This window comes from Melanotaenia boesemani, chromosome 8, assembly GCF_017639745.1.
Source record: "Melanotaenia boesemani isolate fMelBoe1 chromosome 8, fMelBoe1.pri, whole genome shotgun sequence".
In the NCBI taxonomy this organism is placed as follows: Eukaryota; Metazoa; Chordata; class Actinopteri; order Atheriniformes; family Melanotaeniidae; genus Melanotaenia; species Melanotaenia boesemani.
In genome coordinates, this window is record NC_055689.1 from 2,814,677 (window position 1) to 2,829,093 (window position 14,417).

The 14,417-nt window shown below is 41.9% G+C and overlaps 1 protein-coding gene across 3 annotated transcripts in view; it reads right to left on the bottom strand.

The window, feature by feature from the left end:
* dlgap1a (discs, large (Drosophila) homolog-associated protein 1a) overlaps window positions 1-14,417 on the bottom strand; it is a 99,308-nt gene that overhangs the window by 30,599 nt on the left and 54,292 nt on the right. For all 3 annotated transcript variants that reach the window (XM_041991601.1, XM_041991600.1, XM_041991599.1), the window contains exon 3: window positions 6,850-7,064. In XM_041991601.1, coding sequence (XP_041847535.1) covers window positions 6,850-7,064 — 215 coding nt within the window. The remainder of the gene's footprint in view (window positions 1-6,849; window positions 7,065-14,417) is intronic.

The window sequence follows — 14,417 nt, forward strand, 5'->3', positions numbered from 1 at the left end:
TGAAACGTACAAATCAAGCCAAAACATAGATCACAAAACAAAAAGCAAAACAAAGACAGCTTAGGAATTCAACATAGTATACACATCCTAGAGGTTATGCAGGGGTAGGTAGAGTCATTGTTTCATATCCAGCAGCTGAGCTAGGAATGGGCGCCTAACAGCTGATTCTGCTGTTGACTCTTGTTTGTTGACATTTACTGTTGTACAGACGCATTGCTTGTGCACCAGAAGAAACAAAAACAAACAAATGAGTCAAATGTATATAATTAAAAAAATGTTGGACATATAACATATTCATTTGTGTCCGCAGACTTTTCTTTTTCTTTTTTTTTCTTTTTTTTATTATTACTGAACATGGAAATAGCCAGACTCTTTGCACATTGGCCAGGTTGGAGGATGGAGATACACACCTGACAACAACCTGTAACAAGAGAAAGGGTTTTTTACATCCAGTCTCTGTTTCATTCATTAAAAGCTACTTGGTGAAGGTCAGGTAAAAATGAGACGGTTCTGTTCAAAGGTCTCATTTGAAAAGCTGGTGTACACACAAAACGGACGTACAAAAGTGTTTGTACGTCTCTCCCCATACAAAACTTGATCTATCGAAACTAATAGGGAAGGAAACGGTGCACCGATACGTAAAACTCCGGCCCATGAGTACAAATACAGGGCGCACCGGTACATAAACGCTGACCCATGCGTACAAATACAGGGCGCACCGGTACATAAACGCTGACCCATGCGTACAGACATTTTGGAGACAATGCAGGTGGTGCGACTGCATCATGCTCCTCTCACACATTTAATTTCACTTCACACCAAATATTAGTTATCATAAACATTCAAACAAGCAATGTTACCTGTACTGCTGCATTTAGTGAGCCATAACTGTTCTATAAACATAAATGGTAAATGGTCTGTACTTATATAGCCCTTTTATCCAAAGCGCTTTACATGTACGTCACATTCACCCATTCACACACACATTCACGCACTGATGGCGGAAGCTTCCATGCAAGGAGCTCAACCATAACCCATCAGGAGCAATTAAGGGTTCGGTGTCTTGCTCAAGGACACCTAGACATGGACTCTCCAGGCTGGGATCAAACCAGTGACCCCTGGCTTACAGGACGTCAACTCTACCCACTGAGCCATGCTGCTGTAAACATCTGTCAATATGAAAAATATATAAAACAACCTCTGGACCCCAGAGAGCACAGAGTTTGTGTAAAAAGTCAATCATCATCGTGGTTGTAGGCTAAACCACTGATTGACACCATCATTTTGCCAAGGTGAGAAGCAAACAGTCTCCCCCCTGGCCTCCCCCCGCCCAGTATGAAAACCACGACCCACAGCCCCCTCCCCGCCAGGCTTTACACAGGAGCAAGGATCTGTGAGGAAGTAATGCAGCATTTGAGATGAGAACAAAGGTTCATTTTTAAAGATCTTTTGATGTATTGGATGTGTCCCACATAACTGTCCCTGTGTTCCACATCACTGCTCTGAATTCTTTAAGTTCATCAGCGATGACATTAATGCTGCTGAACTTTGTGTTTGGAGTAAAGCTACGGTCAGAACCAACCACTTCTACCAGACACACTGGTGCTGGGGACAGCTGGAGCTCAGCAACCACATCTTCCTCATCTGTTCAGGACCTCCTTGTCCTCAGAGATGCAGCTTTTCACCTGTCCACTGATAACAAGCTGGATGCTCCCTCTCCTCTTTAGTCTGCAGGACACGCCGTCCATGTTTCCACAAACTAGTTCACATCTTCATCCATCTGACCACAGAACAGTTTTCCATAGAGAAGACGGTGATGGTTGTGGATCCTGTTCACATCTGGCTTCTTCTCTGCATGATGGAGCTTTAACCTGCATTTGTGGGTTTCAGGGTGAACTGTGTTCACAGACGGTGGTTTCTGGAAGTCTTCCTGAGTCCATGCAGTGGTTTCCAGCAGAGAATCACGTCTGCTTTTAATGCAGAAGATCATTAGCATCCAGCCTTGTCCCATGCACACAGAGATTCCTCCTGATTCTCTGAATCTTCTGATGATATTCCACACTGTAGATGGTGTCTGAGGAACTTTTTTCTGAAATTGTTCCAGTTTTAGATCCAGTTTGTCTCAGACTGGTGATGCTCTGTCCATCTTTCCATCTGAGAGACTCTGCCTCTCTGAAATGCTCCTTTTATACCAGTGATGTTACTGACCTGTTGCCAGGTAACCTGATTAGTTGTTAAATGCTCCTCCAGGTGTTTCTGCTTTGTACCAGGTACTTTTCCAGCCTTTTGTTGCTCCTGTTCCAAATTTGTACAAATTTCCTAGATAGCAAACATGATATAGGCTACTTTGGTCACTCAGTTGGCAAGTGTTGTGTGGGCCACAGTTTCTGGCCTGGGCGTAAATTACTGCAAATATTTTCTGGGCCACAAGTGATCCTAATACAGGAAGCCTTCCTTATGGCATTTTACTTGTCATGTCACTCAGTCATGTGACTGAGTTTTAGCAGCTAAAACTCACATTAGGACAATGACGTAAGTCAATATGGGCCTAACAGTTTTTGCTATCTGGGGTGTTTTTCTCATCAGATTCACAATCCTCTCATATTTTACATGAAATGGTAAAACGTCTCAGTTTCATCATCTGATATGTTATTTATGTTCTACTGGGAAGAAAATATGTCCTGATGAGATTTGGAAATCTTTTTATTCTTGTTTTATGTCAATTTTACACAGCATCCCAACTTCTTTGGAATTAGGGTTTGTAGCCGGCAAATTAAGATTGGAACTTTTGTTTAATCCTGACTGAATTAAACATTTGATGGATTTTCCTCCTTACAGACAGGACAGTCCCTCTTCCTCCAAAAAGTGGGGGGTTCTGATGGCTAAGACATCATACAGGAATTTTTATGACCTAGTTCCAGCTCTACAGGTCACAGGTCAACCCTGACTTGGGAAGGAGTGGACATTTCGGGACTTTAAGCTATGCTCAAGACTGGTAAATTGCTGAAATAATCTTCAGTGCAACCACAAATCTGTCATGATGCCGCACAAAGAACTAAATGTTTCATGGATTTCAGATGGAACTCATTGTTTTTTGAAACGGTTTTCCTCCCTTTAACTGATGAACAACTCTCGTAGGTTTCAACTCCTAATGGAACCAGGACATCTGGAAATCCACCCGAGCTGTTTACCTTAACATTCTAGGAGAGCCATAAAACAATTTCAAGGGTTTCTCTGTCACACAGAAAAGACTTTCTTTGTTTTAAGAAAGGAGTACTTATTGTTTTAAAATGTTCATTTACATATACATATGTGTTTATTTTCATCAAGGTTTAATCAACAAGCTTGATTAATTTGATCTGAAACTTTATTAACATGTGTTTATCTTTTTAAGTGTAGCAGGACACACGTGTGTTATTGATTACCATTTGTGTTAGTCGGCCAACTACTGGAGGGGACGACCATATAAAAGGCAAGCAGGGCGTACAGGCTGCCTCTTGCTTGCTGGTGGCAGGGGTTTTGTCATTTCCTGGCATCCATAACTTCCCTTCCTGGATGGTGCAGGTAGGCTAGCAGCGTAATGGGCTCGACACACGGGAGGTGACGTCGCTCCTCCTCCATTCATTTCCTATGGAACCTGCGTATTGAGGCGAAAATCGCCGTCCTCCTCCAGCCAAGCAACAGGCAACATTCCTGCATGTGAAATGTTGCGCTCGTTCATGTTGACGTGCACACGATGCTTGCGACGCGACACAAGAAAATAGAAAAATGTTTAATTTCTGTCGCTGTCGCCTGGCACTACAGCCAACCAGCGAGGGTCTTCATGTACTGACCAATGAGAGCAGGCTGGACAGCGCAGTCTGCAAACACTTTAACATGGAAGAATGGATCGTTTTAGCTTAATAAAAGGCAGCAGCGTGGCGCCAGAGTGAATTAGTCAAAACATAGGCTCTGAATTTATCTGGATCAGCCTTGACGTCCATCAAATGATGATATTCACGATGTTTCCTATTTTGTAAACTTGGATGAACCCAGGGTTGTCTTTCTTTTATACAGTAAACAGCAAGATTTCTGTTAATTGTCTACTTGTGACTTTGTCACGTCAGGGACTGGTTTGAAAACGTCAAACTCCCCACCAGTATCATAACCAATCAAATTTCTTGGAGAAAAGCGATCTTAAAGCACGATGAACAGCACTGCTGCTGTCGTTGCTGCTGTTGGTCGCCTGCCGTGTGTCGAGCCCATTATACACGACGGTGTGACAACACGGCACCGGACGCCGTGCTGCTGAGGACGAGGGCCGGTCGGTGACTGCTCCGTGATACGCCCTGCGGTCCCAGATCACCCAACTGGGCTGTGGAATGGCCGTGCAGCGCCGGATCACGTCTGTTGGGGACCACTGCTGCTTTGCTTGGGAGGATTCTTGTTTAGGAGGACGAAGTTTTGGCTAAGTCTTGCTTTTCCTGGAACTGTTTATTCTTGTGGAAACAGTTGCTGTCACCTGATCATTTAGCGTGACTTCCACCATTGACTGCCATCAGCCGATTTTGCGCACACGTGTGAGTGCGTGTGTATGCATTCCTGTTTAAATTGGAGGGAATTTTGCTTAGACTTCCCCCAAAACTTTATTGAGCTTGTTTTTATTAAGTGTATTTTTATAATTCTGTTTTCTTTCTGTTATAAGGTGCTGAGCCTCTGGTAGTGGTGGCGTCCCCTTTGTGTGTTTTCTGGATTTAGGTTGGTTTGGTTTGTTTAACTTGACGTGTGGTGTCCCCGGGAGCCTCTTCTTTTCCTTTTGTGTGGACCCTGCCAACCAAGTAGGTCTCAGCTCTGATTCACCCATCTGGTTTTATGGTTATTTTAATTGTTACCCTTTTTTTTTTAATAAATTAATTTTGTTTACTAGAGCTGTCATCTCTGCCTCATGCATACTGAACTTGGGAGCCTGGTGGTAAGGTTACCACCCCGGTATTTTTCCCTGGGTAAAAGTCCCAGGGTGGCGTTCTCTGACGGCCCTCGCCACATTCGGTATAACCTTCATCCTATTTTATTGGGTGATTGTCTTTTACAATGTGTCATTGATGATTTTAAAAATGCTTCATTTAAGACTTTAATATCGTGGACATAGAGATGTTTCCACAATGTTTAATTTGATACTTGTACAACGTGATCAGAAAGTTTAACCCTGACACAGCCCCCGTCTGTTATCTGAGCTGACCACCCAACCCACTGAATGCCCATTGGTTAAAATTAAAACCCACACCTGTGGGACGTAACCACACTAACACTTTTGAAACTCAGAACAAAGAGTTTTAGTCTGCCTTCAACCTCCCCTGGAGTTGTACCTGAATCTTCTTCAGACATGATCGTTTTCTGAGCAGAGCCGCTTACAGAAGTCTCTCCAGAGAGATGAGGCATGAAGAATTAAAGCACATCACCAGACAGATTAAGTTAGGCCTGCATCCAGTATGCACGATCTATTTTGTTTGCCTTTTCCAGCTGATGCTTCTAATTTTAGTTTGTTTTATCTTTTTGATACCCTTTTTGTGATCCTATTTTTGATAACTGGATAGCTCAGGCTGACAAACCTTTCAGAACCAGTTTTAGTTTTTCCTTTTGGACCGATCCAAAGCTGGACTCTTGACCTTTTACAATATGCACCACAAACTTTTTCACTATTCTGCCATCTGTTAACCACCGATCCAGGTGAACCGCGGGACGAGTCTGCATCAGCAGAACTTCCTGTTCCAAACTTCGGACCACCATGTGACAAATCCTCTGGTCCTCTTGGGAGTCCACCGGGATCCAATCCACACGTATCAACTTCCTAATGTGCCCGGGAGAGTCACCACAACGGCCGTAAGTCGGCTCAATCCAAACGGAACCGGACGAGTCCTGCTCGGATCAATTATCTGCTTGTCTGCCAAGGAATGGCTGGATTGGTTCTTCGTGAAGTAGTTTTTACTTCTTAGTTAAACTTCCAGCTTAAACAGATGAGTTTAATTTCTCCTCTTTGTTGTTTTTTTTTTTAGATCCTTTTTCAGATTTCCTAAACATTAGTTTAACACCACAGGTTAATTAACTTTTGTTTTATGTCTTGCCCACACAATTTACATGGCTCTAAAATAAGATTCTTGAACCTCATATTTACATTTAACAATGTTTGGTTCACGTTCATTTTCCCGTTTAAATCCTCTGTAAATATTTTCCTTTGACAATTATGCATGATTAGACTAGAAATAATTATTTCATATTTATCCTAAACTGGTCTGGTTATTGTGAATTTCTCCTTGAATCATGTTATGGGTCCCTTCGAATTAAGAAGTCACCTTATTAGCGCCCTCAGACTGATTGATTGATGACTGATCTGATTTGACTATCTTGAATTAATTAATTTAGTACTCTAATGGTGTCCACACAGCCATTAAATTAGTATTAAAGCTATAGTGTGGTGGTGCTCCCGAGGTATGATCAGTAATTCATAATTTTATGTAATTAATAAAATTAATCATTTTTATAAAACATTTTTAATGTTTAATGACGCTAAATCCCATCAGTTGTAATGCATCATTATAAAAGGGATCAGTCCAAAACCACATGAACTCTGTGAAGTCCATCTGAACAACAAGCTGCTCCAGTTTATTTTCACTACTTTTTATATTTACCACCACACCAACATCTTCCCCACATATACACTGAGTTTACTTCCCTCTTTCTATTCTATTCTATTCTGTTCTATTCTGTTCTATTCTATTCTATTTCCAAATCACAGGGAGAAAAGTTGCTTCTGGTTTAAAGTGAGAGAAAAACTGTCATGTAAGATGTAGTGAGGGGAAAATCCAGCCTTACTGTAAAGTGGTCATCTCAGTCAGAGATGGCTGAGTGGCTTTCAGGTAGCTGGCCCGACGTGCCTGGATCTTGGGCGAGGGTTTTGGACTCCCGTCAGAGTCTCCGCTGTCGTCTTCGGCCATTGCTTTGACGTAGCTGCCGCTCCTCATCCTTCGACAGGGGATGTCATCCTCCTTCCCCAGCGGAGAGAAGCCGCTCCACTCATCCTGAGGTACCTGATGACGGGGCCAAGAGGATACGGAAACAGTGTCAGGTTGGTCCAGTCCACTGCTCTCTGAGCCCCAGTCACCAAAGTGGCAAACTGAACTGCCCTCATGGTGCAGGGAGCCCCTCAACAGCTAGCATGCAGAGCAACAATGGACACAATACAGAGAAAATATTACAAATCTCTTATCCATCACTCTCTTCCACACACACACGTCCACACACAGCTGTTAGATGAGCTAATTAGTATGAAACAGTGTGTATCGGGTCACTCACAGATTTCTCTCTGGCTAATTCAAGCATCTGCTTTCCAGACTTACCTCAGTTCACCGACACAGAGGAAGGTCCACACATCTGCACTGCAGAGTGTCTTTTAGCACTGCGGAGTGTGTGTTCATGTGTGTGTCTGCTCTGATTTGACTCTGGGGGAAACTCATTAGCTGATAACGGGCAGATTTACAGTGTGAGAGGTAAAATATGTTTCCCTAATACTAATAACTGCACAAACAAAAGAATAAAATCAAAATAGTTTTACTGAAACTCTGCATGCTTCACCAGTTATATTAATCTACATTAATACTAATATTATGACTGAATGGCATAATAATATTTATCAACAGTGCTGTGAGTAACAATATCACTTTTTTGGGTAACGAAGTAAAGTAGTGTGTTACACTTAAAATATTGGTAACAAAATGACTGGACTACAGTAACGTGTTTTTCTGCGTTACTTGAGACGTGGTTCCTATGTGTAAAGTTCGCGCATGCTGCTGCCTGTGTGTGTGCTTGCCTGGACACGTTGCTGTAGAGATCGATTTGTGTGACGTAGCTGATTTTATGTGCCAACTAAAGAGAAAGAAAAATGAAGCTGGAGACAGAGATACAGGCTTTTGGTCAGTGGCGATATTCAGATTACTTTCAGTTCAGTCCAGTTTCAGTCCAAACTTGTGGTGAAAGATCCTGCTCGACAGTCAGTGGAAGGAGTCCTTCAGCAGCTGACCCACCTGAACAAGTAGCCGACCTGCCTAAACAAGCAGCCGACCCGCCTGAACAAGCAGCCGACCCGCCTGAACAAGCAGCCGACCCGCCAAAACAAGCAGCCGACCCGCCTGAAGCAGCCGACCCGCCAAAACAAGCAGCCGACCCGCCTGAAGCAGCCGACCCGCCTGAACAAGCAGCCGACCCGCCAAAACAAGCAGCCGACCCGCCTGAAGCAGCCGACCCGCCAAAACAAGCAGCCGACCCGCCTGAAGCAGCCGACCCGCCTAAACAAGCAGCCGACCCGCCTCAACAAGCTAAGCTTTTTTTCAACATTTCTTGAAACGCAGCAGCCGGTAAGACAGAAATTAACAAGCTAGTTGCAGGTTTATAGTAGGAGACATGCACACCCTGGTAACTATTTAATCGCCAGGTTTAGAAAAATACTAGATAAAATGATGATGAGACAAGTGTGTCCATTTCTTCCCACAGACAGGAATGTTGTTCTTGTGGTTTTAAAGCTATTTTGTTTACAGTATACAGTACACACTCTGCAGACAGGCAGCAATGTTTGTCCATGTCTACACAGTGAATTAAGAAATGGTAAAGTAATAAGTAGTGACGTTACTTTTCAAATGCAGTAATGAATACAGTAATTTCATTAAAATTTACAGACGTAATGAGTAACTAGTAACTAATTATTTTTTTAGAGTAACTACCCACCACTGTTTATTAATGCATTTAAAACATGTGACCCAGGTTAAACAGTTTTTTCTGTTTGATATACATCAATAAATCTAAAGTATTTAGCAAAATGACTAAACTAAAGCTGAATCTCTTATAGTTGGTGTCTGCCGAATGCCTGTAGAATAGTTCATATCTAGGGAATTTTACTTCACAATCCACAGACTGATTTTTGGAAAACACACTGGACCACCTTCTTCCACCTACATAATATTCCTAGAATGAGGAATATCTCAGAATGATGCAGGAAAACTAGCCCATGGACGAACATAATTCCTGATTATTGTTCTGTCCCAGAAATATTCTGAAAAGTCTCCATCATGAAAATGATGCAGTGAGGGTTCTGATGAGAATTCTCATCAGAGATCATATTTCTCCAGTTTTATCTTCTCTAAATATTATAGTTGGTCTCGCTTGGTAACCCTTAAGACCCATTAAGTTGTGTACTTCATGCGAAATTTGATCCAATTCCAGGACTGTTGTGGATGTGTCCCCCTACGCAGCAAAGGCAGCAGTCCCACCAGAAACCACAGGGGCAGTGTTAAGTTGACATGCGACCGGAACAAAATAGAAGAAGTCGCTGTGATTTTAATGGCTGCACCTCCACCGCCTTCTACTGTGCTGCCTCTTTTTATGTCTCTTTCTTAAAATGGACATTATCATGATCTGTTCCATCATGAGCCGTCAGAGCTTGGAGATTAATTCTGAACTCTGCACTGCCCCCTAGTGGCTGTTTTACCTAACAACCAGACCAATGTGAGGGTCGTGACTTTTGACATGGATATTCCTATTTATGTACATAAAGGAATGAGCATGAATGAGCCTTTCTTGCCATCCTTTAGTCCTGCTGCTATAGGCCGAGGCTGCTGGGGGACGCCCCATGATGCACTGGGCTCCTCTCTGCTCTCTTTACCCTCCATGTAGAAACATCTGATGTTGTTGTCAGTAATCTGTGTTTCTCTTCTTCTTTCTCAGCAGGTATCCCTGGATTAGAGTTATGCTGTTTGTTAACCCCTCTTTCCTCTCCTCTCCACCCCCAACTGGTCCAGGAAGATAGTCGTCCTTCCTGGTTCTGGTTCTGAGTAAGGTTTTCCTTCCTGGTTCAGATGGAGGTTTTTCCTCCTGGTCCTGGTTCTGATAGAGGTTTTCCTCTCCACTATCTCCTCATGCAGCTTAGGATGGAGGATTGAATATAGGGAAGATTTGATCCAATCCATTTCCTTGGCTAGGTTATTATTTTATAAACTGGTTGATATGAACACAGTTATTATAAGTTAGACTGATGTGGGAAATGATTTGTTTTAATTGGATTATAACTGAACTACAGTAAATTGGATTGAACTGAATTCAGTCCCCCACAGAGCAGTTTTATGTTTTCTAGTTCGTTCTACAGTCAAGGGTAATAATAATATAACACTTATCCTCAGGAGTAATAATTCTTTTCGTTCCTGCAAAATAAACCAAAGTAAAACAATGAAGTAAAATGAAGTAATAATAATTTTCAGAAAAGTAACAGTGCTCCATTTCTGCAAAAGTAAAGTAAATAAATGAGAATTTTGCTGAGAATTTTGAAATAACAAACAGAAGACACAGCAGGAGAGCTGCACCGCGACTGACTAATTCTATCAGAATCTAAAGAGGAAGAGGCTGAACTGAATGTCTCTGTCTTCGTCTGTAGATGTGTGACGTCAAACAGACACAAATGAGCAGTTTGGCTATAAAAAGCAAATGCGGGGAAAGGACCAGCTGCAGTATCATCATCAGCAGCGCCTCTCACCCACGCACCAACTCCACATCCGCAGCAGCTCCACACTTAGTCGACTGTGATGCTGAGAAACACGCCGTCGCTGCCATCATTGTCTCATCATCTCACATTCTGCTTCTGGGTGATTCCATACATTTCCATCCATTATTGAAGAAAAAGGTCTGTCTGCATTAAAACATGCACAGTGCCTCAGTATGTACAGTGTGTTCCAAGCATCAACTGTGGATTTTTACGCTACAGAATGTCGACTGTTTCCTTGGCAACACTGTTTTGATGGCTTAAGGCAGCAGCATTAGAAATAACAGGTAACGGTGCGGCCAGAAGCCAAGATGCTGCTAAAGATATTTATTAACAGACAAAGGAGAGACAGCTGGACCCATCAGTCATTCTGCTGTCTGTAGCTTTTTACATTAATTTTGCTTCATTACAATCAAAAATAATCATAAATCAGACCTTTGATACAAATATCGCATCTTATGCTGTTTTTCTTTCCTTCAGTTTTTTTTGCTGCCTCACATCTTTAAACCTTAAAGACATTATTCCACAAATCTCAGACCACAAATAACAATAATACCTAAATGCTGTAATGTAGTAGGACAGTGATGGAAAAGGCGCCTATAAATCAGCAAAGTGAGTCAGTAATGTGAGTCAGATGTTATATTTATCTGAATTTTAACATGAGCAACTGTAGTGGTCACATCAAACCATCAGAAGTGAAGAAGTGAACTTCAGTCTGGTAGGAAGAAGAAAAGCAAAGTCACGTTTGGCTGCAACAGGAAGAATGTGAGAAATGTTCGTGACTAAGTTACCACATGACACGACTGGTCACCCTGCAGAGTTTTCCTGTTGGCTGAGACTCCCCACAGAGAGATGTATGAATACGAAACCATCTCATGACGAAGATGAAAATCTACCACATGAACTGTCGCCCATATGTGCAGTAGTGCAAGTGCAGCAATGCCTGTTGCTGTTTGTTCCTAACCCCTACCCCCCCTACCCCTAACCCTAACCCTGGCCCTGCCCCCTAACCCTGGGCTAGGGCTGTTTCTAACCCTAACCTAAAGCTGTTTCTAGACGAAACCTAAAGCTGTTTCTGACCTAAACCTAAAACTGGTTCAGACCTAAACTTAAACCTATTTCTAACCTGAACCTAAAGCTGTTTTTGACTTAAATCTAAAGCTGTTTCTTGTTATGGTTTAAATGTAATAAACCTACTAATGATCATATTTATTGAGACATCAGTTAATAAAGAGATCCTAATTTATTTTTCATTATGAAAATTAATTCTAAATTGCCTCCAATGTACAACCCCAACTTTAAAAAAAAGTTGGAACAGGTGGCAACAAAAGGATGAAACAGTATTTGGTGCAAATTAACCAACAACTGGAGGACTATTTGACAATCACTGCAAAAATGAACATGCTCAAATGATTGTTCACTAAAATAATTTTTCTGTGAATGCGGAACTGAATGTAACACATTTGTAAATGAAGAACTTTATCGTGAAGTTGTCAGGATTTTTCGGAGGTCCAGTTACAGTCACTGCCTGAACTTTACTGAACTTTAAACTAGCTCATGAGAAGCATGAACTTAACAGAGCTGAGAAATTACTGAACATTTCTAATTGAACTCAAGACGAACCTCTTCGCTTTCTTTATGTTTTTTCTTTGTGCAGATTTCTGGTAGAACTTACTGAAATGTGTGCAGTGACCTCTGCGCCCTGATGTGAGGATGTGTGATCTTCTTGAGGAATAAAACGAACATCCTGGTTGGTCTTCAAAAGAGAAAACCAACCAGGATCTTTTACAACTGCTTCTAACAAATAAGCTGGTTTGTTTGAATTTAACCTCATCCTAATTTTTTAAACCTCAAACTGATTCTTACAAAGATGTTTGAACCTCTTACACACACACACACACACACACACACACATATATATCTTTATATTCCAAATACATAATAAGAACAGAAGCGGTTGCTGGGGACACACAGGAACATGGAAGTTTAAGTTATTTTTACTTCCATGTGAGATGACATGATGAAGTTATTTTATATATAAGTTATTATATAAGTTATTTATTGAATCACATCTGCCAGTAAAGAGAATTCTTCACTTTTAAGGAGAACACTTCACTTCTTCACTTTCTTTTTTGAATAGCAAAAGATATCTGCTGCAGAGTTTTTCCTTAAACATCTGGATGATTACAGGGAATTCAGCTCTCTTTCCTTAAAGTAAACAGACTAACCAAGAACTACTTTGTAGATGAGTATAAATCTGTGTTTAACTTTTAAATATTTCATAATGTCAAATCGGACCTGACAGCTGCAGACTTTCATTCACTTTGACCTCCTACAACCAAACACTAAAACAAGAAAACTATTTCTACCTGTAAAATATTGAGCAAAAGCAGCGTAGAGCAGTTTAATAACTTACTGGATGGATTAGATGGTTGTTACCTCACATAGAGACTACAGACGTGTGACTGATGGTCTGAGACGTTGCTGCAGGGTCCTCCCTCATCATGTGTTTTCTTTTTTCCTTATTTACCATTATGGTTGTTTATGTGTTTATTTTTTTAGATAAAGTGTTTTTCAGACTAAGAAGATGATGTTTCTCATGCTGCATACTGAATACTGAATTTGTTTTCAGCCATCAGGAGCAGTCCAGTGGATGAACCTGCTGCTTTGTTGTCATGAGACATTAAAGCTGTTGTTGTCCCTGATCAGCAGCATGTTTAAGTCAGAAAGCAGCGTTCTTCACAGCGGGGCAGACGGTCCAGTCAGGACCACTCAGCTCTAATGTCCTCCTGCCACACAAGAAATCTCTCCACTGTGGAACAAAAACTACATTCTGATTCTTCACATCAGTAATGACCCAGTTAATAACCTTTATTTAATGGCAGAAGCTCTGGGTGACTTTCACGTCCTGTGTGCCCCTCAGCATCCAGCTCAACACAACACTGAACAACAGAGCAGCACAATAACAAACCATCAAGACAAAAGGAGTGAGAAAAGATGAGGTATCTGGTAGAGAGGCAGGAAGAGAGACCCTGCTAAATTAAAAATGAGGTCTGCAAACAGGAAAGGATGTCATTCTTCATGAGTTCATGTCATCACCTAGCAGTTAGAGAGTAAGGCTGCTACTGACTCTGCACTTACTTCTCTCTGGAACTCAAAAAGAGGAAAGAGGAGGACGAGGAGAAAGAAAAGGGAGGCTCTCCAAACCAAGGAAGTAAAGGAGGAGGGTTGGTAGGTGGCAAGATGCTGGGTGGATCAAAAGCCTGAAGGCGAGTTGGGTGAGTGGAGGAAAGGCAGAAAGAGGTCTGGTACTGAAAACCAAGGCACCCATGCCCCCTCCATGGCTGTGGAAACACTACAACCTGAGCTGACTTTACATTTACAGTTAACACTGTAAAACTCTGTTTACCTGCAGGAAACATGACCTATCTTTACTGGCTCTAGGTACCTGGAGTCATTGTTTAAAGGATGGACTTTAGTCACACACTGTTTTAATGCTCACTATTAAGTTTCTACATTTTATGTTCCAGACTGATCGTAAAACAGTTTCTTAAGTCTGCATCCTGCTTCTGTCGGTGGACCCAGAGATGTTGCTACATCTTAGCTGAAGTTACCCGGCACCTTGGATTCATCAGGCAATTGTCCAGAGAAGTCTCTCCGCTGATGAAGGACAGGAAGACGTGAGCACAGGACGGCTGTCTCTCTATCATTAACAGGATAGACGTTTATGCTAACTAAAACTAAAACTACAGCTGGACAAGTGAAAGTTTAGCAGCAGGCTCCTGATCTAGTCGGGTACCATCTTCCACAGCATGACACAAGGCTGCTGTTCCTTTAACACTGAACCCGGTTACATGAA